Source organism: Podarcis muralis, chromosome 1 (assembly GCF_964188315.1).
Source record: "Podarcis muralis chromosome 1, rPodMur119.hap1.1, whole genome shotgun sequence".
NCBI lineage: Eukaryota > Metazoa > Chordata > Lepidosauria > Squamata > Lacertidae > Podarcis > Podarcis muralis.
In genome coordinates this window covers 14590382-14616425 of record NC_135655.1, presented here as the reverse complement: position 1 = coordinate 14616425, position 26044 = coordinate 14590382, and the positions used below count along the sequence as shown (strand labels likewise).

The window sequence follows — 26044 nt, the reverse complement described above, 5'->3', positions numbered from 1 at the left end:
AGGGTAGTATGAAGAGACAGCGTGTGTTATTTGACTCAGAAGATTAAAGGCTAAGGCAAACCTGTCTGGATTTGAAGGTGCGTGGTCAGGTGCCAGGGAGTCTAAGTCTTTAAAAAGGAAGCATATACTGTTTTCGCCAAAGCCTCAATTCATATTGAAAGAATCCATTCTGCCCTGATCATAGAATCATGGAATTGTATAATTGGGACCCAAGGGTCATCTAGTCCAACCCCCTGCAATGCAGGAATCTCAGCTAAAGCATCTATGACAAACAGCCACCCAACCTCTGCTTAAGAACCTCCAAGGAAGGAGAGCTCACAACCTCCCAAAAGAGACCATTCCACTGTTGAGCAGCTCTTACCATCAGAAAGTTTTTTCCTGAGTTAGAATCTCCTTTCTTGTAACTTGAAGCCACTGGTTCGAGTCCTACCCTCCAGAGCAGGAGAAATCAAGATTGTTCCCTCTTCCATGTGACAGCCCTTGAGATATTTGAAGATGGCTCTCATATCTCCTCTTAGTCTCCTTTTTTCCATTCTAAACCTATCCAGCTCCTTCAACTAAGCACTCCTTCTCACTATATAGAAGGATCTGGCAACTTCTGTTTCAGTGTATCTGAAGAAGTGTGCATGCACACGAAAGCTCATACCAAGAACTAACTTAGTTGGTCTTTAAGGTGCTACTGGAAGGAATTTTTTTTGTTTTGACTATGGCAGACCAACACGGCTACCTATCTGTAATAAGCACTCCTTGGTAAGGCTTAGTTTCCAGACCACTGATCATCTTGTTTGCCCTCTTCTGCACCCGTTTCAGCTTGCCAGCATCCTTCTTAAATTGTGGTGCCTGGAATTGGACACAGTATTCCTGGTGTGGTCTGACCAAGGCAGAATAGAGTGGTAATTTCCCTTGATCTGGACACTATATTTCTGCTGATGCAGCCTAGATTAGCATTAGCTTTTGCGGGGCGGGGGTGGGGGTGTTGACGGTTGTTTTTCTCCCAAAATGAGAAGCTTCAAGAACACCTCTTGAGACTCATCTGCAATAACAATGGAGTGAAGGTTCTGACAGATGCAAGTGATTTCAGCACCTAAATGCTTTGCAAACAAAGCCACAGCAAGCTATCATTGTTTCTACCACCTCCTTTGGGCCAGAGTGTAATAGGCTCAGTGCTTTCAAAAAAAGCTTTGATGGCGTAGTGTGGAAGAGATTCCCTCTGGAAACCTGAGCTGCTGGCACTCAATATAGACCAGGGTTTATCAAACATGGGTCTCCAGCTGTTTTTGGACTACAACTCCCATCATCCCTAGCTAGCAGGACCAGTAGCCAGAGATGATGGGAACTGTAGTCCAAAAAAACAGCTGGAGACCCACATTTGGGAAACCCTGGAATAGGCAATACTGACCTAGATGGAACCTATAGACTGGCAGCTTCCTATGAGCTCAGTTCTTTTTCCTCAAATCAGCATTGTTCACATCCTATTCCTCTAGGTTCTTCTTGCTCAAGTCCATTGCCTGCTCTGCATCCCCCTCCCCCTTCTACCTCCTGCTTCTAGACTCTGTCCCTTAGGCTTCCCTGCCTCCTTGGACATCACCCCAGTCCTTAACTATCCCATGTGAGATGCTAACCATCCTGAAAACTGCTTTGTAATTTTCCTTAACAACTGAATGGTCTGAGGGCCAAAGTAGATGCAACATTAGCTGCAGTTAACATGCACTTTCGTTGCTGCTGGTGTTATAAATCCTCTCTCCAAAGCCAAATCTCGCTTTTGCAGGGAAGCCTGCATTGGCACTAACAGGGAATTGGCAGAAAGAGAAAATTTATCCCACTCCTATGGTTCAAAGGCGGCTGCAGCTTCCCTGAAGCTACTATTTACATAACCATAAATGGGCAAGTTCACAGCATTCGTGCAATTAATGTCCACATCACACCACCTCAGCTAAGGACTTTATTGCTACAAGTGCAGTACAATAGAGGTGAATAATATATTATTTTTCAGACAACACAGTCTTTTCCCCACTAGTGTTCCCCCAGCCCAGAGTTTGGGAATTACTGTTAAAGCAAGGATATTGCTCTGCTCCCCTTCAACTTCATTCCCCACAGCAATTCTTCCTCCCCAGGTTCAGAAGACAGAGAAATTCTAATAAAAGATCAGTGTTAAAATACTTGAACAGATGTTTGTACAGAGAACAGCTCCTGCTGCTTTCAGTTGCCAGATGTTCACTGCTGACTAGCTAGCAAAAAGCTCAGGGAAGCTGAAAAACTAGTACTTGTTTATTTCCTCCTACTGCTCCTACTTAGGTTAGAGCAAAAATGTTTGCTGGACATAACGGTTTCTTTGGGGGAAAATATGGCTGGACCTCTTTCTGGTTTCTGTACCCCATGTTAGATTCTGGCTTCTGTATAACTTTTTAAAAATAAATGTGTGCAATAAACACTAAAGTGGTAGTGGAACAAACAGAGCTTTGTAAAATTATAAAGCACATGGAGAAGATGGAAATATAGACATTTTTTCTACTCTCATACTACTAGAACTTGTGGCCCATCCCAATATTTCATCCTCAAAAAAGTGTCCCCATATTTGTTTAAATTACAGTTCTCCAGCCTTTGCTATAGCCTATAAGACTGAACAACTTTACACCTTGTCTTCTTAAAACATTACCTCCATTCACCAGTGTTTCAAACACACCCAGTAGTTTTATTTTCTTGCTATTTACATAAAACTGCAAGGCTGTCATCATGCTGCAGTTCGTACGGCCACCAATAGGTGGCCATCCCAACTCTAACATGACGGCAGGTAGGCAAGTGAACAGTGTGGGTGGTGCATGGGCCATGTGAGCTGTTTAACGGAAGAGGGTCACATCAATCAACCACTCTCTGAAGTGATTCCCCCCTCCCTTAAACGGTGGTGGGGCTTGGGGTGAGCTGTGAGGGACATGGTGAGAGCTAGGAGTTGGAGGGGCAGTTTGGGTGAGCGTGAGGGGGTTGGCCAAATGCAGAGGGAGGAGGGTTAGTGGCGGCAGCCCCTACTAGAACTGAATTTTGCAGTCATTTCAGTTGCACTTGGGTAGATTACAGGCGTTTACGATGGGATTCTCTCATGATCATATATATAGGAAATCAAGTAGTTGTTTTTCATTCATTCATGTGTGTGTAGGCTTGTTTGTGTAGGCTAGCCTTACCCAATCTGGTGTCACCCTAATGTTTTGGCTGCAACTGCTTTCAGCCCTGGCTAGCATGGCTGTTGTGGTTCAACACATCTGGAGGGCATTGCATTAGGGAAGGCTGGTGTGGCCCAACCAGCTTTGCAAGTTCCTTTCTGCACTGCACTCACTCTCTGGCTTGAGGCACAGCACCATAGAAAGTCCTGATGCTTATCCATGGAAGATGGCAATGTGTAAATGGTGCTGCCTTTTGCAGGTTAGATTCTTGACCTCTGATTGCTGCCATCTCTCTACGAAAGCTGCCTCTTCACTGCAAGGTCATGCCTCTATAAGGGGGCCAGATAAAAAGAAAGTCAGGGGCCCTATAATTTTAATGGGGGATTTTTGCAGCTGCAGATTACCTTGCCCCTCCAGGGGAAGCTGCACCTGCCAAAATGTCCTGGTCTGCACAACTTTTAAGGGGCACAGGATCTACAATTCCCTTTATCTGGTTAAAGGTAAAGGGACCCCTGACCATTAGGTCCAGTCGTGGCCGACTCTGGGGTTGCGGCGCTCATCTTGCTTTATTGGCCGAGGGAGCCGGAGTACAGCTTCCGGGTCATGTGGCCAGCATGACTAAGCCACTTCTGGCGAACCAGAGCAGTGCACAGAAACGCCATTTACCTTCCCACCAGAGCGGGACCTATTTATCTACTTGCACTTTGACGTGCTTTCGAACTGCTAGGTTGGCAGGAGCTGGGACCGAACAATGGGAACTCACCCCGTCACAGGGATTCGAACCGCCGACCTTCTGATCGGCAAGCCCTAGGCTCTGTGGTTTAACTCACAGCGCCACCTGCGTCCCTATCTGGTTTATCTGGTTACCCTTGGTTAATTCCATGGCTTCAAATAGCCTCAACCCAAGCAGCAATCTCTTATCATTCTCTCTTCCCACCCCACCTCCAAACCACACAGTAGCTGGTTACCTAGAACGAGAGTATTTGCTTCTCTCATAAAGTCATGCAACGAAGGGGGGGGAGATGTTCTTTCCTTTTCTTCCCCTTTTGCTATATGCCAGCTCCAGACAGAGAGCCCAGAGGCAGTCAGAGGATTGCATTTTGTAGAAGTTCCACAGGGTTTAGGGTCCAGCAGTACCAAAGCCTCTGGTATCCCACCCCAAAAGGCAACATTCTGGGATATTTCTATTAGTTACTGCTCCTGCCAGCAGCACTTTACTGCCCACTTAGGCAGAGACCCCCAAAGCAGTACTTATTCCTGCTGGCCGTGGTTAGCAAAGAGAACACTATGCACCATCCTACAAAACACAGACCACTGATATTGAGGTAGGTAAGCTAGGATTGCAGCCACAGACTAGTGGCTGGTTACACGCTTTATATTAATAACACATGACTCAGCTGAAGAATGCAAGAATGCTACAGCAGTCCAGAACATGCTTGGGAGTTTTATTTAAGAGGGTGTTTTAAATCTCCTTGAGGAATGAAGTCGAAGAAACATTTGAGGTTTATTTATAAATTATCTTATTTGCATAGATCAGGACTTTTGGGGGGTATAGCCAATAAGCAAAGCAGAGATATTGTTACTTCAAAGCCAGGCTGCCACTCTTCAGTGAGACGATGACAGCAACTGATGCTTTCAGTCGAAACAGGATCCGTGAGCTCCATAAATAGAGCATTTCCCGTGAGAAAGAAGAGTTTGGAAAAATAGGACAAGCGCAACAACATACAGTGAGACATATTGTTGTGCAGAAAGCAGTCACATCCACATAAGGATAAAAACTTCTCCCCAGCCTGGGCAAGAGTACCTTTTCTGAATTCCACATCACCGGAATGCAAAATACGAAACAGTAAGGCACCCAATGCCTTCACTGTTTGGGGAGGCAGAGAAATTAATCCTTTCTTCTAGGGTAGTTGTAGGTAGGCAAGATATTGTTTTAGCTTATTGGTATCACAAAAGCAAGCAACAATCACAAGAAAAATCTAGAATTTGATATGGAATGTCTGTCCCATTCACATGGTATGGATGTTAAAAATGATGGGCAGGTGAGAGGAGCCTCCCCCTTTCTTACCGTTCTGCTATCCCAGCATGGCTCACATCTGGTATCAAGAGCCAGGCTAAGGGCAAGAATTTGGGTGGTAATCTACAGAGAGATGAGATGCAATAACTCAGCAGGCATTTTTTAATGAATATCCATCGTACAGCAACTGCCAAGGACAAAATGTTCCCATTTTTCTTTCCCAAGGGTTTCTAAATTAAACTGCAATTACTATTTTTTACTGCTAGCTTTATTGACCATTTCAGGTTTTTTTCTAAAGCTTGTCTGTCACTGGTTATGTAGTGTGAGCTGCCCTAAGATATCTATACTGAAGGGTGGCACAGAAATAAATACAGTGGTACCTCGGGTTACAAGCACTTCGGGTTACAGACTCCGCTAACCCAGAAGTAGTACCTCGGGTTAAGAAGTTTGCCCCAGGATGAGAACACGGCGGCAGCAGGAGGCCCCATTAGCTAAAGTAGTACCTCATGGTAAGAATGGTTTCAGGTTAAGAACGGACCTCCAGAACGAATTAAGTTCATAACCAGAGGTACCATTGTAGAAGCAAGTAACATGGTATAAAAGCAGAGTGGAATGCAATCTGATCATCTACAAGATATGCCATTCATATTATAACCATTTTACAGATGGATAGCTAAGGGCTTTTCTGCACCATTGCAGTCATTGCGAGTTTGTAGAAAACAGTCTAGGTGCCTGAGTTGTGCTTCTCTTGAGGAAATACTAAATCATATACCTGTGCCATATCCTGCCCAGAATTATGGGAGTATGCACATGGACAGCTGATGCTGAACTGGAACAGAAGGGTGGACCAAGATCATTTTGGTTCCCTACCTTATGACTTCCACATCCAAGTAAATTTACATTCATTGTGTTAGTCTTAGGTATAAAGACAATGGCACTCATGCAACCACACCCAGTAACTCAGGCTTGCTGTCCTAACCATGCAGCTACTACTAGATAATATTCCCTTTGGAATAAAGAGAAAATCAAACCCAACAGGAATTAGGGATGACTCCACCTTTAAAAGAAAACACCAACAGAGAACAAACCAGAATCTGCTAATTGAGCTGACACATGCCAGAGGACTCTTCATACTATGTTACAAAGAAATTGCTACAGGCAGTGTCAGGAAATGAAACAACTCAAAGAACAGAGAACACTTTTCCCCCTACGAACTAGACTGGTACTTAGCAGAAGAAACATTATTACAAGCGACACACCTGTCAACAGAAGACAGTCATGGTGCGTGTAGTTTAATAAGAGGCATGGTGTTAAGGTTAGGCTAGGATGTTGCTATTGGGATATTATTCAGGTTTCGGCAAGAGCAGAATTCAGCTGCCTTTACTATGGTGAGGGCTGCTCACCAGAGAACACTGCTTAGTAACCATACATACTTTTTCTCTCTTCTCTCAATCGCAGGGGATACTTCTGTCTTGCTAACTTTTCCAGCTAAATGGCAGAGCAGACTCCTCTACTGCCCTGTGTCCTATCATGATCTTTTAGACCAGGTGCGGAGGCATTTTCAATGGTTTCCAGTCTGGGGTAGGTTAAAAAAAAGTAGAGATTCAACAAATATCCCTTGAGGCACTCACTACTTCATACTAGACACCCCATGTTGCTTCAGCATACAGTGGAACCTCGGTTTAAGAACAGCCCTGTTTACGAACTATTCAGTTTACGAACTCTGCAAAACCAGAAGTAGTGTTCTGGTTAGCGAACTTTACCTTGGTCTACGAACGGAAGCCGAACGGTGGAAGGGCACCGGCGGTGAGAGGCCTCATTAGGGAAAGCGCACCTCAGTTTAAGAACGGCTTTGGTTCAAGAACAGACTTCCGGAAAGGATTAAGTTCATAAACCGAGGTACCACTGTACCATGTTTTCGCTTCTTCCATTTTGCTCACAAGTTCCAGCTCATTCTGAACAGCCAGCTGCTCACCACGTTAATAGTATATGAAACTCTCCCTTGTCAAGAAGCATCAATATAAACTAGCATTAAAAACGAGCTGCATGCTAAGCAGCTAACCTTTCTTCTTAGGTTTTGCACTTGGCAGATGAGGCTGTAAATAATTAAGACAGAAATGTAGGGCAAGCCTTAATAAATCACTGAGTTATTTCTTGTTCTCTTGATACCTTTTCTGATTAAGTTTCTTGAAAGGCAGGTTTTTAGGGAGCTCCTCCAAGACAGAAGCTTGTCTGACAAAACTGGAGCAGAAGTATTATAATTACCACTGTGCTCCTATTATATTTTAAAGTTTTCCCCCCAGAGGAACTGCTCAGAAAGTAGGGCTAGAGGGGAATCTATTAAAGTTATCACAGTAGCAATCAAATTAGCTTTCTATATTGGACACAGCAGCATTCAATACGTGATAGTCCAGAGAAAGTTGCAAGGTCTACTTTGAATCAAGGCTTGGCCCCAGAATCTGTTTTCAGACCCCCTGGAAGGAAACGATGGCCCCGAACATGCACAGGGGGCATTCATCTCACAGAATGAACATAGCCAGTCCTCACACATTTGAGATTAGGGTTTCCAGTTAATAGGATGCGTCATCAAGATAAGTGTTGCCAAGCACAGGAAAATTAACTTTCTATGGAAGACTGCTCCTAAGGAAACATTCTTCCCAATATGTATGACACGATGACTAGCTCATGCCCTGAGAGGTCTATCTCTATTTGTTCTCTTTGTAAACATACTAATCTGCAAGTCGAAATCTAGTTTTCTAATCTGGAAATGGGGGTGGCCAAATGTATTTTTGCACCTGAAGCAGGAAATCCAAACGGCACCCTCCTCAAAGAAAGAATCCTGCAAAAAAAAAAAAAAACAAACCAATTGCCATGCCTTAATGACATTGAATGTCTGCTGTCGGAGGAGACTGCCTCCCTCTACCTGAAGCAATTAAACAGAAAAAGAAGGCGGGTCTAAATCCAAAATACTAATTACATGCAAATTATGTTAATGAAACATGAAGCACCTGCTGCAAAAAAAATCTTAAAGAGAAGCAGCTGAAAGAGGTGGCACTCTCTCCCCCGTCTCCCTGCTTCTACTTCTCATACCAAATCACTGGGTAGGGAAGGGATTCAGCTACACACATTTAAGCAGAGCATGAAACCACAGGATGGGAGAGTGCTGTTGGCCTCAGGTCCTGCTTGCAGGTTCCCCATAGGTATTTGGCTGGCCACTGTGAAACAGGATGCTGGACTAGATGGGCTACTGGCCTGATCCAGCAGACTCTTCTCATATAAGCATGCAATTTGGCTAACACCGCAATTCTATGTGTACTTTATTGGAGGGTTTGCTCCACTGAAATCAGTAAGAAGAAGAAGAAGAGTTTGGATTTGATATCCCGCCTTTCACTCCCTTTAAGGAGTCTCAAAGAGGCTAACATTCTCCTTTCCCTTCCTCCCCCACAACAAACACTCTGAGTGGGGCTGAGAGACTTCAGAGAAGTGTGACTGGCCCAAGGTCACCCAGCAGCTGCATGTGGAGGAGCGGAGACGCGAACCCGGTTCCCCAGATTACGAGACTACCGCTCTTAACCACTACACCACACTGGCTCACATAAGACTTGCTTTCACTTAAAGGTAGAATAGGAGCATTTAGCACTTGCTACATTTAAAGTGTCTATACTATATAGATGATAAAATATTTCCCCGTTTTGTTTATTAGATTCAGACCTTTTAGAAAACTGCTAACCAGAGCCTAAAGATAAGGTGCCTAAATGTTTTCACTAAGCTGTGGTGTTCTATTATACGCCACTGTTAGTGATGTTACATTTCCATTCTTTATCAAAAGGTGGGGAAGGCAAATCTTCATTTTAAACATACACCTAGACCGGTTTGCTAAGTACAGAAGAAAAGTGTCATTCTTTCACTGTTATATGGAAAGTCCATTATCAAAAGAAGGAAAAGAGTTTGATCTTGAAATGAATTATCAAGAAGAAAAGCATAAAAATGCTTTATTAGGAATATCTGATGAATTTGTACACACCAAAACAATTCTATACTGTACATAAAAATGAACTCAATACACTTTCTGAAAAGCAGTACTGTATTTATACAAAGTCTAACATATCAATTAAATTTTAAGAAAAATGAGGAACAAAAGCACAATCTGTACCACCAAGTGCTGGGACCTAGAAGCCGCTTAAGTGCAGGGACTCATTTCAAGAGTTTGTTGATCACAGCAAAAGAAGAGTTAAAGCCAACAGATCAGAGGAAAGATAACTGATCATGGTTGCTGGCAAATATATCAGAACAAGGCTGCTTGGATCAACCCTTTTCCTAAAGCAATACAATCATAATCTGAAAAAAAATAGTATCATGATGTTTAAAGATTCAGCAAAATCACATCACTATGCTTATTTTGCTACAATGTCATGGCACTCCATACAGAAAAGATTTTAATTCTTTTAAAAATGCAGACTGAGTTGGTCCAGTACTGAGTAATTCAAAAGCAGGAAACATCTTTAGCCCACTGAAATGGAAAGAAGCATATTTCCTAGCCTGGTTGCATATTGAATACAAAAAGTACATTCTTCAAAGCACAAAACAAGGATTTCTTACAATCCACATTAACAGACTTTTTGGTTTAGCTTGTTTAGTTCACTATTTTAATTCATGCATAAACTGATTAATTATACTGTACCAAAGATCTTAACATAAGTTTAAATGCTGTACATTGAAACTCATGAAATAGGCATTCTTCTTTAAAAAGAAAACCAGGGGCGTTGAGCTTTTGGAATATGTCTTCATCATACGATTTTCTGTTAAATCAACACCTATGACATGCTATATAACTATGAGAAGCAAATCTTAGGAATGGGTATAAATAATGGGAGTCTATAGTTAAAGAGCAGCATTCCCCTGGCAGGTAATATATGAACATTTAAGTATGTTTACACAAAAAAATGAAAGATGAAATCACTAGGAAAAAATAAGTACCATGAATCTGTTACTGAAACATTAATAAGCATTGCTTAGTTGTCACCTCCTGAAGTAAACATTCCATCTGAAGCCAAATCTAGGAGCTCCTTAAACAATGAGAGTTCTGTACATCTGAAGTTCTCATATAAACAATAGCTTCATCAATGAATTTGAAGTCAGGGCAGCAGTGTATGCAAAGGGGAATAGGGGAAACATGCATGTTTTGAAAATAAAGTGACTTGGGGAATCCAAGGCACATGGGGACTCTATATGCACACCACTTAGGTTCAAAACCTTTATGGCTAAAAGAACCTACTGAAAGTGAACTACTTTTAGTTATAGATGCTAACGAATTCATTAAGGACTCAAACTGGAAAAAAGCAGGAAAGGGCAAAGGAAAGACAATTCATGGCGAAGCATCCAACAAGTCTATTGTTTAACATTGGGTTCTATTTAACCTAGACTGAAACTGAATCCATAAATTTCCTTGACAAAAATTTGCTAAGCAAGTGCCTATAAACACAAAGAGGTAACACCAAGCTTTGGACAAGCTTCTTGCCCTGCAAATGTGGCAGAATATTTTTTATCCATATTAGAGCTAAAGGGTAGAAGCAGTCTGAAGGGTAGACTACTTCACTGGGAAGCAGCATGAAGCCAGCTAGTCGTAGCTATAAGGTGCTGTAAATTCAAGTGTCGCTTAAAAAGGCACGTCTCCTAAGGATAGCCTTGCTTCTTTTAATTGCATATTGAAACTCTATTTACAAATCCAAGATCTACATTTATAAGCCATTTCAAAGAAATAATCTTCCATAAGCCAGCAATTTTGTTTACAGGAGCTATCTGAGAAACTCTGGTTACTTCTTTTACAACTTATTTCTATCTACTGCTGATTTCTGCATGCCACTAAGAATGCACTCTACAAATACTCTGATTGATGCTGGTTTCGTCTTCCCAAAACTACTAACAGGATAGCATACAATCTACACTGAACATGAGTTCAGTTTATTTAGGAATATGGTCAGACATAATAAGATCTGACAGTTACTAAGTTGTAAGGCTCCTCTAAGGATTCAGGGAATTCATTGGGTTAATGGAGCGGGGGCGGAGGAGAAAGAAACACACAGCAGCAATTACCAAATGATAACAATACATGCAACTAAATCAATACAGCTAACACAATAAACAACTATGCTTCAATCAAAAATAGAAACACTTTGAAGTGTTTGCCATTCCAACTGCCTGAAAGATTCAAAACTATATAAGTATAGCAGACCACACATATCTAAGGCATATAAGTACAAACATCTTGCCATCACACATAGCTAAGGATACTATCATAAGCTCACCAAAATAACTGAAAGGAACTAAGTCCAGAAGGATTTGGAGCGTATCAGCAACACATGAAACTGTGACGAACACTAATGGTTTCCGGCCAAATTCATGTGTAAAAGCACTTACTTCATTTTTTATCATGCCAAAAGCTGCAATAATTTCATTCAAATCAGAAAAATGCAAAGGAGTCATTTAGAAGCTGCCCAGCGTGTCAGGAAGCAAGTTATTTTAGACATCACAAAATTTGGCTAAAGTAGTTCTACAACCGTTAAGAGCCCAGGTTTTGGGGGGAGGGGTGAAGCGAGGTGTCTCTTGACTATTGAAGAATTCAGCTTAATTCTTCAAAAGCTATATTTTATTGGTTTTTCAACAACATATAGAATTTTTTCCAACCAATGCTGTCAGCCCTGGTTTATAAACAGAAAACTGCTTTCAGAATGACCACTAGTCATAGTGTAACTGCACACAACCTACGCCTATATGAATCAGTACATTGCTTCAAAATGCAGCCTGCAGTTTATAAGTGCAAAAACTGTTACTACACACAGTCCTATATTAGGCCCTAACTATTAAACACTGTATGTAATCAAGCCAAACCTTAGGCAAGAGATCAGCGAAACTAAATCAAATGCACATACAAAAAAGGCCATGACCAATTTGCATTTAATCCTTTGGATTGTAACTGGGCAGTGGCAGAAAAATGTGACATCTAAGGTGGTTTATGGCTAACAGACATTAGCTCTTTGTCTTCTCTCCATCAGTTTCACTTTGACTCCTTAAACAAAACATGTTGGACAGATAGCATTCTCTCACTGTGTAGAAGAATTCTATACAGGATGGTTTGGCAGTTCTGCAACACTTCATCACAAATCATGGGGGAAAGATGGCTGTGACCAAAACTAACACAAATGGCATGATTGCTGTCATTGCCCGACTGCGACAACACAAGACAGCTGCAGCATAGCTCAGTCCAACATTTACTTGGCCTGTAAGTGATGAGCAAATAAACTTTTGGTCTTGTGTCGTCTATGGGAGATTGGTCGACGTAAAGTGCAAGAGAGAAAGCAATGTCCAGCACAAGACCTCTGTTATTTAATATTCCCATTCATCTGTTTTCATGTCTAAGTAGTAAAGAATGTTCTGCGCAAGCTTCACTGCCTGCTTCCTGGCTGCTTTTGAGTGCTCATCCCCTTGTGGGTCTATAGCATCAAGGGCTAGAAGTTGTTTGGTGAGGAGCTCCTCTAGTCTCATGTAGTTCTTATCAGTTCTGTTTCCATCGAAAGACAGCACCTCTTGCTGAATTTGGGACACGTTTCCAAGAATATTCCAAACAGCTTTATGTGATGCGGGTTCTGCTTCTGTTTGCTCTGCAAACATTTGTCGCTTGACAAGTGCTTCCTTTAAGTCAATATATGTTATGAGGGTTTGTACTTCTATCACTGCTCTCCTCCTGGCTTCTCGGATACAAGGATTTTTGCCTGGACTCACTTCATCCAACTGTGCAATTAACCCTTGCAGTTCTGCTTTTGACTTCAGGTATAAATCTGAAGCTCTCTCTACTTTTAAAAGAGAAGCATGAATCTCTTTCATCTTTTTGCGGATTTCCTCAATTTTTATAATGCATCTGTTTTGTGCCAAGTCATAAGCAGAAGTGGCATCAGCTTCTTCTTCAAGATCCAGGTATTTCTGCAATTTGTTGATCTCCTCCACAACTTCTTTACGGTAGTTCCTTATTTCTGGACGGCCACATACATCTAAGGCATCCAGATCAGCAATCAGGCCAGTGAGCACGCAAGATAAATGTCTACAGGTCTCATTGTTATTTACTCCCATTAAAACAGCAATAAGGGTCCCTTTCGCTTTGTTCACATCAACCATGACAGAATTAATCTTAGAGACAGAAGGATGTGCATCACTGGACAATGGCAGTGAAGGCTGCTGCTTTGTACAACTGTCTATAATTTCTTGAACAGCACACACTTTGGTCAGAGTGCGATACCTGGCTTTCCGTAGAGAGAGTTTCCCTCCAGTTTTCACCTGAGTGAGCCTAAAGATGATATCCTGAATACCTTCTTCAAATTCCTCAGTTACACAATTGCCTCCTTTGTAAAAAGCTGTGATTTCTTGTTCCACCAATGATTGTGCTTCATTAAACAGGGATTCAATCTCCAACCTTTGGGGGTGGTTTGCATTCTGCTCCAGTTCCTTAAGCAGTCTTTCAGTTTCCTGGGCAGCCCTCTTCCTGGCTTGCTGAACATCACCTCTGCCTTCAGCATCCACAGAATCGATTTCAAAAAGTTGTTTAGTCAAAACTCTCTCTAGTTTCTTGTAAGCTCTGTCACTAGACAGACCACTGAAGGATATTACTTGTGACTCAAACTCTTTGACTTCTTTCTGTATTTCTTGTAGCCTCTTAATGGAAGGATGTTGGTTACCCATATCCATACTTTTTCTTCATCCAGTTCCAACAGAGCTAGAAATAATGCAAAGATACAATCAGATATAACCGATGCTTGAAATACATGTCTGCTTGTTAGTCAATATTTTGAAAATTCAACTTTTCTGCTCTAATTCTACAAAGACCTAACATTTCACTTTTTAACAACATCTAGTCTTGGAAATACCTGTCCACAAACAAAAGAGGACTTACCCTATGTATGTCCCATTGAGTTTCATGAAATGACAGTTTAAAAAGCATGACATCTCTGGATCTTTTCAAAAAAAATTTTTAAAAGGGTATCTCCTAGAATTTTGTTTACTGTCACACACTAACGGCTTGATCCTATGCATTTTAACTAAAGCAGTAAACAGTATGCTTCATGAGCCTCTCCTGCCCCCCCCCCCATCATATGCACACCAAGAAGAGGGTTTTCTTTCCTTTGTCATTAGACATCACAGGCGAGGCAGAACAAAGTAGCTGATGCACTGAGGAAGAAAATTAAAGATGATAGTGCCATCTGCTTCCCAAACATTACTCTTCTGGTGCCAGAAAAAGACAGCAGCTAAACAAGGAAAAGAAGATACCGCTCATCTTCACTTGCCCTGGTCAGACTAGTAATGAGATACATGATAATATAGCCAGTACAGTCAGTACTACACTTGCACTTTCCTCTCTCCAACGCCCCCAGCAATAAGGCAGCTGTGCCCTCTCAACATTTCAAACCACAGCAAGCAGACCTTTGGCCAGGCAACATCTGAATACCTCCTTGGGATCTTCCCAATTCCCTCCCTGCCTATATGGCCTTGTCTCCAGTTCATCTGCCTCTTGCTGCAGCCGCCCTCCCACCCGGGAGCTCCCCCTCCCTGCCCCACCCACCACCCCACATACACACAAAGCCAGCGGCGCCCGCCCCGTTCTCACCCCAGCGAGAAGCCCCTTGGGGGAAGCGAGTCCCCGTGCACAGAGCTTGATCCCCCGCCCCCTATATCAACCCTACATTCCTGCAGGAAGGAAGCCGGGAATCAGCCCCGAGCTCGGGCCGCTTCCCCCCAGGCGGAGCTCGCGGGCAGCCTCCCTCGCCGCCCTCGGTCCCCAGTGACTTCACAATGCCGGACACTCTAATTCCGCCTGGGGCATCCGAGTCGCTTCTCCGGGAGCGGCTCAAAGCCGGAGGGTGGCGCCAGGAAAACGGGAAGCAGCTTCAGCAGCCAGAAGGAGCTCGATGGAGGGAGGGGGGGGGGGGGGGAGAAAGGAAGGGAAATTCCCCTCGCCGCGTTTTGCCAGGCCTAGGGCTGGCATCTCCCTCTCCCAGCAACTTTAGAAATCCGTAAGATCCCTTTCCCGCCCCACAGGGGGATTCCCTCTCCCCTACAGGGTGTAGCCACTCGCCCAGCCCTACTATGCCTTGCCCCCGCTACAGAGACGCCACCCAGCTGCTCCCCACTTCCCCTCCCCGCCACGCAATCCTACAACCGGTGTCCAAATGCGCCCGCGCGTGCCATGATGCCCACGCCGCGGTTTCCAATCCGCGCAACGTGGCCCAGGCGGCTCTGCACCCACCCAAAACAACAACCACCACTCCTCTGCCCGTCCCCGCAAGTAGGTAGGCTCGGCCTCTTCCCACCGGCCCCAAAGCGTTCGTCCCCTCGGATCAAACCATTGCGCCTACCGACTAACCTCTCCTGCGTATAATCCGCTTTTGGCAAGAGGGTGAAATTACCAAGTGAGCAAAAGAGGCGCGTCACGGCCGCTCTGCGTCCCGAGACCCTCCCCTACCCAGATCGGGCCCTTCCAAAGTTGCCCCAGGCCTGGAACTTTTCACTTTTGTTTTTAAACCAGGCAATATGAGATCTACAACCCTACGCAGCAGCGTCTTCATCTGGAAGGAAGCCAGTGTGCGAATGCGAGAGGTAAGGATTACTATCCTCCTCACCAACTGGAGCAACTTGTTACTATGCACGTTGGTGTTTTTATATTGCAAACCGCCCTGTGGTATAGAAGTTTATTAAATAACGACAACTTCCAGTAGACGCGGGTTGTGAGCATGAAGGTGGGACGAGCCCTGCCCCTCTTTCTTATCAGGTGGAAGCCCTTCTCCTGCCACCCTGGCTGCAATATCTCCCACTCACTTACCACTCACACGTAGCCGTTTTACAGCCCGCACTTACTCGCCTCCCTATTCCAGCCCCTTTAGCATGGCTTCCTGTCTTCTGGTGAATTATCTCTCCCTCAACACGCAAGCGGAGCAAGGACCTACCAGCCGCCGCGCTGCAACACCGAGCGCCTCGCACCGGGTTCCCACGACCACTTGTCACGAGTCTCTCTGAACCCGCAACCAAGGGCGTGAGGTTGTTGGGGGAGGAGCCTCCATTTTTATTTTAGCTTCGCCTTGTTCTGCCTTCCTCAGGGGATACTCATAATAAACAACAACAGGCCTTTTAGCCCCTCGCCCACCCGGCCCCTCACCTTTCTGGTCAGCGCATCGCCGCTCCTTCAGGGGCGCCGGGGAGGCGCAGCGAGGCGACTCCGGCCTCGCTCCCTCTGCGCCAGCCGTGCCACGCCGGCCATCCCACAGCTACCAGGCTCCTTTCAGCCCCGCCGTCCAACCCACCGTCGCCTCACACTCTCCTCTTCCCTCAGCTTAGCCTGCCTTAACCTGAGGCGGGGACTAACCTGAGCCTCTCTTGGCGCGTGCGCGCATGCGCCCTCGTCCTTTTTTCCCCCTCTCTCCGCCTTCCCCGCCCTACGGCTATTTTGTTGAGGCTGGAGAGGGATCGCGACGTTTGGCGTTCGCGACGCCCTGCCGTAAAGCGGAAAGGCAGAAGTCGACCGTTGCCTGTTATCGAGGGTTGGAGCGGACCTTGCGCGCGCCGGTTATCTGCCCGGCGACCGAGTGGAAGGGGTCGTCGTGCGCATGCGTCGGTCGTGCGCCGAAAGATGGCGGCGGCTGTGAAGAGCCGAGTTTCCCTCAGCCGCCCGGCGGCGGCGGCTTCACGCGCATGTTGCGGCCGTTTTTCCTCCTCGTCCCCCGCGGATTCTCCTCGCGGCGGAGGGACTGAGGCTGGGGGTGTATCTCCGCCCCACGAAAGCCGGGTAATGGGGGCTGTGGGGGAGATTGGAGGCGAGGGAAAGTATGGCGGGGGTTTCCCCTCAGAGACACCAGCATGGCTGTCAACTTTTCCCCTTTTTTTAAGGGAAATTCCCTTATTGCGAATAGGATTCCTCGCAAGAAAAGAGAAAAGTTGACAACTATGCGACCAAGGTCGGTGGTGCGTCCTAAGTACATTTACTCGGGAGTAAGCTCTGTTCAGCACAGCGAGCCTTACTTCCAAGGAAACTTTGGGGGAGGTTATTGCTGCTTGTATTTGTTTCAAACTGAGGCCTCTGCTTTCCAACCTAATTCTTATTTTTTCCGTTTCATTTCTCCTATTATTTTTATTTATCATGTTTATTCATACCCACTGTTTCACCTGAAGGGGACTCAAACTGGCTATTTATATCCCACTATTCAAGGAGGTCTGAACCTACGTGTCTTTTCTTACTCATTACAGTCTATATTCTGCTTTTCCTACAGTGAGTTCAAGGCAGCCTGCTTGGTTCTCTTCTCTCCCCGCCCCCCCCCCGCCCCATGGTATCCTCACAACAGCCCTGTGAGGTAGGTGAGGCTGCATGGGAAGTAACTGGCTCAAGCTCACCTGGTGAGCTTTGTGGCCGGAGCAGGAATTTGGACCTGGATCTTACCCCACCGTGGTTTAAGACCAGCAAACCACTACACCATACTGGTTCCTTTCCATCCCCATTTTCTCTTCCTAACAACTGTGAAGCAGGTCAGGCTGAGGGATGGGGATGTGGGAAGCTGCTTTGAACCATTGGGTCACTGCAGTGGGCATCACTTCAGGGCTTCAAACAGGAGTCTTCCATGGCCCTACCTGCAGTTGCTAGACATTAAACGTGGGACTTTTTGCATGCAGTGGGAGGAGTTCAAGACACCTGGAGGGTTTAAGGTTAGGAAAAGCTGGTGTAGTGGTTGACCCAAGATTATGAAGATAAAATGGGTAAGGATTTCACAGACCCCACAAGGGTCATCTAGTTCAACCTCCTGCCATGCAGGAATCTTTTTACCCCATGTGGGGTTCGAACCCACAACAAATTTGAGTCTCATGCTCTACATGTTTCCTTGAGCTACCTCTTCGTGTTTCTCAAATATAGGTGCCCAGCTGAACTACAACTCCATTATAGTTCAACAACAGCTAGGAACTAACGTTTGAGAAACAGTGCTAGATGCTCCTTGAATCATTTCCCCAGGCAATCCACTCTTCCACTTTATTATTAACATTCTGTCACTGTTTCCTTCAAAATCGGTTAGCATGTGTGTGAGCATTCTGTGACATCACAGCAGCAGCTCAGCCAACGCCATCAATGGCTTTCAGATGATGGGTGATAACCGCTTTTTGGTCTTATTTATATGAGACAAAATAAACACAAATACCGTATTTTTCGCACGATTGGACGCACCGGACCATAGGACGCACCTAGTTTTTTGGGGGGGAAATAAAGAAAAAAATTGGGGGGGGGAAATAAAGGAAAAAACTCCTGCAAGGCTCCCCACTCTGCGGATGTATGCCTGGCGCGAGGGGCGCTCTGCTTCAGGGCGCCCCACCCGCCAGGCAGCAGGCTGCTATCCACAGCGTGGGGAGCCCTGTGGGGAACTCCTGCAAGCCTCCCCACTCTGCGGATGTATGCCTGGTGCGAGGGGCGCTCTGCTTCAGGGCGCCCCACCCGCCAGGCAGCAGGCTGCTATCCGCAGCGTGGGGAGCCCTGTGGGGAACTCCTGCAAGCCTCCCCACTCTGCGGATGTCTGCCTGGCGCGAGGGGCGCTCTGCTTCAGGGCGCCCCACCCGCCAGGCAGCAGGCTGCTATCCGCAGCGTGGGGAGCCCTGTGGGGAACTCCTGCAAGCCTCCCCACGCTGCGGATGTGTTCCCGAAGCGCCTGGAGCTCTGCTTTCAGGGCGCCCGGCGCTCCGGGAAGCAGGCTGCTATCCGCAGCCTAGACACGGCTAGCGGAGCGCTAATCCCGAAGCCCCAAGCTTCGGGATTAGCGCGGCGCTTCGCTAGCCCTGGGAGAGCCACGCAACGTCGCGGGGCTCTCCCAGGGCTAGCGAGACCTTGCCGGCACCCAGAAGCTTGGGGCGCGCTGAGCTCCGCGCGCCCCAAGCTTCGGGATTAGCACGGCGCTTCGCTAGCCCTGGGAGAGCCACGCAACGTCGCGGGGCTCTCCCAGGGCTAGCGAGACCTTGCCGGCACCCAGAAGCTTGGGGCGCGCTGAGCTCCGCACGCCCCAAGCTTCGGGATTAGCGCGGCGCTTCGCTAGCCCTGGGAGAGCCACGCAACGTCGCGGGGCTCGCCCAGGGCTAGCGAGACCTTGCCGGCACCCAGAAGCTTGGGGCGCGCTGAGCTCCGCGCGCCCCAAGCTTCGGGATTAGCGCGGCGCTTCGCTAGCCCTGGGAGAGCCACGCAACGTCGCGGGGCTCTCCCAGGGCTAGCGAGACCTTGCCGGCACCCAGAAGCTTGGGGCGCGCTGAGCTCCGCGCGCCCCAAGCTTCGGGATTAATGCAGCGCTCCGCTAGCCGCGGCTAGCGGATAGCTTCCTGAAGCCTGGAGAGCGAGAGGGGTCGGTGCGCACCGACCCCTCTCACTCTCCAGGCTTCAGCGAAAGCCTGCATTCGCTCCATAGGACGCACACACATTTTCCCTTGCTTTTTAGGAGGGAAAAAGTGCGTCCTATGGTGCGAAAAATACGGTAACTGTTAGCTGAGTCCAGTGCTGCTTGTGCACTTAGTGTTTCCCAGTTTTAGTTTGTCACACTTCTAAATAGTCCTTCATTCAAATGAATCCCTGGGCAGTTCACAAACAAATCAGTAAAATACAGATAAAAATGCATACTAACAATAAGACATAAGGACAAAAATTAGCATCAAATACAGATACAATTTATCAACAGACATAATATTCCCCAAATTCCAAAACCTTGGCCTGTCTAATTGGCACCACTAAATGTTTGGATGAATAAGTGCATTTCAATTTGGCACCAGAAGCCTATCAATTTACAGGTTGACTGCATCTGTAGGTGGGGAAGATTCTGTAGTCAGGACACCACTACAGAGATGGCTACATCCCCACAGCCAGGACAGCCAGAACGGCTTATCTTAGGCCTGGGTTAGCAAGACCCTGCCCCCAGCATCCTCAACACATTTGCACCCTCCTCATTTCCCTACTTTCCCTGTGTTGTACAGGGTAGGTCTGCAGAGGACTTCTGCTTGAAATTGCTTGAACATAAGTAGAACTTAAATAAATGTGTGTTGTGTTGTGTTCAAGCAAATGTGTGTAAAAAAAAAACCCAACAGACACACACACACACACTTCGCACAGCTGGGAGCGATGTGCTCTGGGTTGCCGTGGGCAGAGCATGTGTGAGCAGGAGCACTCCCCCCTCCCGTCTCTGCTTTTAAAAATAATTTATAAAAGCAGGTGCCTGAACGCTACTACTGTGATTCTTTTAACATATTTGCATATGATGGTATCTCAAAGTCTGTTTGGGATGGGAACTATCAACACATATGAGCTGTATTCCAAAATGATAACAAACTGGCAGGCTATGCTGATTTGAATACTGTAGCTGCATACTGTTACTTATCGTCTTTCCTTTTTTTTTAGAAATATGGCAGATTGTAGGTTTTAGTAGGTAGACACAGTGGATATTATACAGTATTCTTGCATGATGATCCTAGCCAAGTTTACTTGGAAGTAAGGCCTATTCATTTAAAATGGATTTACTACCAAGTGAGATACTGAAAACATAGGCTTAATTTCGGTTTATGTTCTTCAGTTACTATGCATATGCCATTTATTAGACTCCTGTATTGCGCAAATGCAGAAATTGGTGCTGGGTGCAGATCGTCATTGTGAGCACCTCTCCTTTAATTCGTTAATTTTAAACCCCTTTTTTATTCCTTTTGGCTACAAAGATAGGCTAGGAAATACATGGTTATGGGCCACATAAATTATCTTTGATATCATATTTGTTAGATTTTTCTCCCAATGTGAACTGGAACAAATGTGATCTAGAGACCTGTCAATGCTCACTTCTTAACTTTTTGTGTCTTGGGTGCCTTAGGTTTTCAGATAAAATTGAAAAAGTTTGTTGTGCCTTTGTTTGTGGGGGGACGACGTACTATTAAAAAAAACCCTCTCTTTTTTTAAGGCTGCAAGTTTTTGCCCTCCTTCACACTCTTGCCACGATTGGATTGGTCCTCCTGATCGATGTTCAAACCTCCGACCAGTAATATTTTATATATCCAAACACGAATCCCCATTGGAACGAAGGCTTAGAGAGCTTAGACAGGAAACTCAGGTTTGGAATCAACAGTTCTGGGCAGACCAGAATATATCATTTAGAAAGGTAAGCATGCAGAGGAAGTGTAAAACCACTTGGTGGTGCTGGGAGTCCTTAAAAGTTTGTAGGGAGAATTGCTGAGAGGCATCCAACATGTTTTTTTGCTGCTGCCTTATTGTATGAGGCCTGATCTTTGCACCCCGTAGTTATTAAGAATAAAATAGAATCAGAAGAATAATTTTTAATCATAAATGCCCCAAATAATATATTTTATGATGTCACTCTGGTAAAAATCACTGCCTGCAGGAACGAATTCAGCCTCTCCTGTTACAGATGGAAGGGACAGAGAACTGAATGTACTGCTGTATGACCCTTTCCCAAGCCTGCAGGTCAACCAAATAGATAAGTAGGCTAGTAAGAAGTTACCCCAGTAATTTTCCTGCATTACAGATTGCTTATTTGCAAAATAATCCATAAATTGTTTGCTGAAGATCGTCTAGTCAGCCAGTTAATATATTTGATGGAGTGGGATCAGGGATAAGTCCTACACTTGGTAGCAGTTATTGCTGAGGCGAAATAAGCAAACTAAGATGCCAAAAACCTTATATTCTAAAATTTCCTGATCCTGTTTCAGGAAAAAGAAGAATTTGTCTATTCCAAATTGAAAGCCAAAGGTCTACAACTGAGAGATGAAAAAGGTTAGATTGTTTCTACATTTCACAGCACTTTCTTATGGGGAGGATTCTGATTTACATTTTAGAAAATGTTCTAATCTAGCATAAATAATAATTATTTCTTAAGCAAACTTTGTCTTTCTGTATAAGGGTGTTACTTCTTGGCACTGAATTTACAAAACAGAGACAGAACTCAGAGAAGAGTGTAATGAGAATCTTATAGTTTATGGCAGAAGCCTAGAGAGGTTACACCTGAATTCCAGGTTATGCTATGAATCTGCAGCTTCTCAGTTTCTAAGAAGGGGGGGGGGGGATATTGCCTTTAGTACTGCACTCTCAAAAATCCCATAAAGTCACTATTATTCATTGATTACATATAGGAAAGGAAGCTTAGAGTTTGTGATTTATGGAAGACAAACGAAGACATTCATAGGAAAACTTACAACTACAGTCTGAGTGTTTGAAAATTCAAGTTCAGTTTTTCAAGGGATTTATGTTTAAATGTTTGTACTGGTATGATGATTAAAACATTCTGACTTAGGTATTGTGATTTTTTAATTTCAGGCCAGAAAATAACATTGTCTGCAGAAGAAATGGCTGAATTTTACAAAGCCTTTTTAAGTAAAAACTTTAAAAAACATTTCTATTATAACAGGTGAGAATATGATTCCTGGAACAATTGTGTCTCTTTATCTGTGTAGGCAGTTCTATCTTTCTTGTTCATGTCTGCCTTTTTTTTAGCAAAACCTTTTCTGAACCACACAGATCTTGTTTCTTTGCTGCCACCTGATTCCCCATTTTGCTATTCCATTAAGAGTCAGAATCTTTGCTTTACCATAATTAATTATTTATGCTTTTCCTACTGTTATGCTAGGCATCATACAGCAATTTATAGTGCATAATCCTCTCTACAAATTCACAATTTAATAAAACAAATATGCATACAAAGAAAGGAATCTGGGAAGGAGGGGAATAACATTGAATGTTAATCAGGTAACCAAGCAACTTTCTAAGGCATATTAACACAATATTAGTCTGCAGACTTATACTCACTTCCCTGGGAGCAAGTACCATTGAACTTAATGGTACTTACTACTGAGTAGATGTGCATAGATTCACTTCACTATAAATGTTTATTCCGTCATTAAAAAGATATTCATCTGTCCTGGTGTTTACTTAGGTCAATGGTTTTGATATACTGGGTCAAGTCTTTGATAAATATTTTTTGGTTTAGTTTTTACACATAAGTGTACAATAATCCTTTAAACAGAAATAACTGGGATGTCCCTTAAGCTAATTCTTTCCTCACTGCATTGGTATCACATTATTATAGCTTATGTAACTACAGATATAATTAGTCATCAAGTTTCTTTAAAAGCCTATCTGCAATATGTAGATACTTGCCTGGAGCCATGCATTATCACACATGGATTATGAAGTAGGGCATCTGAATAAGCACTTTAAAAACTTAAAGTAATTTTGCTTTAATTGGCAAGGAAAGAAAAAGCACCGATTAAGTCAACTCAAAATCTTACATCTTTTACTGTCAGTAATAATTTCAAGAAGGCTAATTGTGTTTTATGTTTTTTTTTGTTTCCTTGGTTCTGAAATTTAGAGATTGGTATAAACGAAATTTTACCATCACATTTCTCATGGGACAAGTGGCATTTGAGAAAGCTTGCAAGAGATTTGGATTGAAAAAGAGTGAAGCTGAAAGCTAGTAGGTCACAGTGCTGTATATATTTGATGAAAGGCCTAATTATTACTGGAATCTAAGTGGCAACCATGGCTGTTTCTTAAAATCAGATATTTGAAGCTACATGAATGCAAGTTGAACAGCACTTCCCATTCTGCTTCAACGAAGCCAACTACCATTGTTTACTACAGAACCGTAGTTAAAAGCTTCCTTGGTGAGAGATGAACTGCACCAAATAAAGGAATCTTTCTTCCTGATGTGAAAAATATGTTTGTATGCTCCATTATTTCATTGCCATCTTGATCTACAAGCTGGCACTTACGTTTTAGAGCAACTATTTTGTAGTAAGAAAAAGGAAAGCATGTGAGCTACACTTCAGGTAAACTTGGGCGGGGTGGGAGGATTAAATTATACAGTCAAACCTCGGTTGTCGAACGTAATCCATTCTGGAAGCCTGTTCAGCTTCCAAAATGTTCAACAACTGAGGCACAGCTTCTGATTGGTTGCAGGAGCTTGCTGCACTCAAACGGAAGCCGCCTTGAGCATTCGGCTTCCAAAAACGGAGCATTTACTTCCGGGTTTTCGGCGTTCGGGAGCCAAAACGTTCCAAAACGGAGGTGTTTGGGATCCGAGGTTTGACTGTACATAGTATGACAAAAGTACATGATTACAACAAGTGCAAACATTCAATACTTAAATTCATTTAGCTCTAAAGTGTTTTAAAAGTATATTTGTAGGCACTTTTTCAAATTACTTCTTGATAATAAAGCAACTGTAATAGTCTTCTTAACACTCCTGGGAATTAGATAAACCAACAGCTTTAGGATATATTGTCTGTTTACTGCTGCACCTCTCATTGATGGCTTTGGACTATCTTGTGCTGGTTGTTTTATTATTAATTATTTCATTGTATTCCGATTGCCAATTACCCTGCTGTCAAGGGAGAGAATTAATGTATATGCTCAGAAATGTAAGAGTGCTTCTAGACATCAGTTCACATTGGTAATTACTTTTAGATCGCATACTGCTCTGCTGAGCATAAATGATGTGTGTCTCTCTGTTTAGCTGTTGTCTGTTCTAGCTTAGCGTGTGTTGAGCCAGAATTATACTGCATGCTTATTATCCTGTGTCTAGATAAAGCATAAATGTTCTTGTTTTAAGGAGCATTCAGCCTGCAATAGTCACACTTCTCAGTACATGAAAGGACTTCAGTCAGATTTGGCTATATACCAAATTTGTTTTTTCAGAGAAGCTCACATCATGCACTCCATTTTCAAATGACAATGAGTTTCCTCTACATATTAATTCCTCAGGATATAAATTTGAAGGAAGACAGCTTTTTTTTTTTTTTGGAGTAAGATCCACATACATGCTACTTCAGCATGCTCAAGGGTTTCCCTTCCACATAGTTGACATACTAAATCATCTCAAAATAGTATTGTACTTTTGTGCAGGTGCTGGCTGCCAAAGCATCATGAAGCACACTTTCTACACACATGCTCTTACATGGGAACTCTGAATCAAAGTGCTTTTCTTTCTAGTTTATATAATAACAGCTTCCATCAGATAAATTTGGAGGGGTGTAAGAATGGTAACATTGTAAGCGCCGCTACATAGGTTAGGCAGATAGTGCTTGTGAAGTAAGATGAAATAAATCAGTGGTGAATCCTGATTCTTCTGTTACATGAACAATTATCAAATGGATTTGTGTACAGTATAAGAAAATTGAAATAAGGAATATAATTTATTTTAATTAGTTTTCAGTTTTCAGATTCACCAATTACATAAACACTGGAGAATTACCAAAGTGTTTGAGGAGACTTCAGAATTACCGTATTTTTCGCTCTATAACACGCACCCGACCATAACACACATGTAGTTTTTAGAGGAGGAAAATCCGTAGGCATGCCACCCGTAAGCATTCCCTCCATAACACGCACAGACATTTCCCCTTACTTTCTAGGAGGAAAAAAGTGAGTGTTATGGTGCAAAAAATACGGTAATTTCTCCTGTACTTAATAAAAGGTTTCATTTAAACCGTTTTGTGTTTTCTTCTTTTGCATATATTCTCATGAATGATGGTAACATTTGTCCTCACTCAGTAAGAACTATTCATTCCTGGAACAATGGCTCTTGACTTTCTCTGTCCCAATATTTGGCTTCATTTCAGGATAGAAGTTTGAACCAATGGGTCATAATTCATGGGGTCCTGAAATATGATTATAAAAAAAAAGACATTGGTGGATCCCCTTTGTAAACCATGAGCATTCAAGGCAAATGAAACTATAAAAGGTGGAGATGTAAAAGTGCTAAATCATATATAGAAAAAATATAATTGCATAACAAAAATTCACTTACAAAATATTTGTTCATATTTG

General features: G+C 43.9%; 2 protein-coding genes across 7 annotated transcripts; one reads left to right on the top strand and one right to left on the bottom strand.

Moving 5' to 3' along the window:
- Positions 1-9147: 9147 nt before the first annotated feature.
- BAG5 (BAG cochaperone 5) lies at positions 9148-16716 on the bottom strand. Of its 5 annotated transcripts, none has more exons than XM_028702089.2 (2): positions 16577-16716; positions 9148-13936 (listed from the first exon to the last, which is right to left on the bottom strand). In XM_028702089.2, the coding sequence occupies exon 2, from the start codon at positions 13906-13908 to the stop codon at positions 12556-12558; it is 1353 nt and encodes a 450-aa protein (XP_028557922.1). In that variant the 5' UTR covers positions 13909-13936; positions 16577-16716; the 3' UTR covers positions 9148-12555. The 5 variants fall into 5 exon arrangements, with proteins under 5 accessions (XP_028557922.1, XP_028557764.1, XP_028558005.1 ...); XM_028701931.2 differs by lacking the exon at positions 16577-16716 and adding an exon at positions 16370-16570; XM_028702172.2 differs by lacking the exon at positions 16577-16716 and adding an exon at positions 16161-16302.
- Positions 15165-25703, top strand: COA8 (cytochrome c oxidase assembly factor 8). 2 transcript variants are annotated; one of them, XM_077923799.1, is made up of 5 exons: positions 15165-15813; positions 21165-21362; positions 21931-21994; positions 22535-22625; positions 23586-25703. In XM_077923799.1, exons 1-5 carry the CDS (start codon positions 15748-15750, stop codon positions 23689-23691), a joined length of 525 nt encoding a protein of 174 aa, XP_077779925.1. In that variant the 5' UTR covers positions 15165-15747; the 3' UTR covers positions 23692-25703. The 2 variants fall into 2 exon arrangements, with proteins under 2 accessions (XP_077779925.1, XP_028558320.2); XM_028702487.2 differs by lacking the exon at positions 15165-15813 and adding an exon at positions 16841-16996.
- The last annotated feature ends 341 nt before the right edge of the window (positions 25704-26044 follow it).

What these genes read in the sequence shown, in the direction of transcription:
- BAG5 (XM_028702089.2), bottom strand. Translation starts at nt 13,908, where the DNA reads ATGGATATGGGTAACCAACATCCTTCCATTAAGAGGCTACAAGAAATA.
- COA8 (XM_028702487.2), top strand. Translation starts at nt 16,841, where the DNA reads ATGGCGGCGGCTGTGAAGAGCCGAGTTTCCCTCAGCCGCCCGGCGGCG. An exon ending in AGAATATATCATTTAGAAAG is followed by an intron (nt 21,363 to 21,930) that starts GTAAGCATGCAG and finishes ATCCTGTTTCAG; the next exon opens with GAAAAAGAAGAATTTGTCTA. An exon ending in AAACATTTCTATTATAACAG is followed by an intron (nt 22,626 to 23,585) that starts GTGAGAATATGA and finishes TCTGAAATTTAG; the next exon opens with AGATTGGTATAAACGAAATT.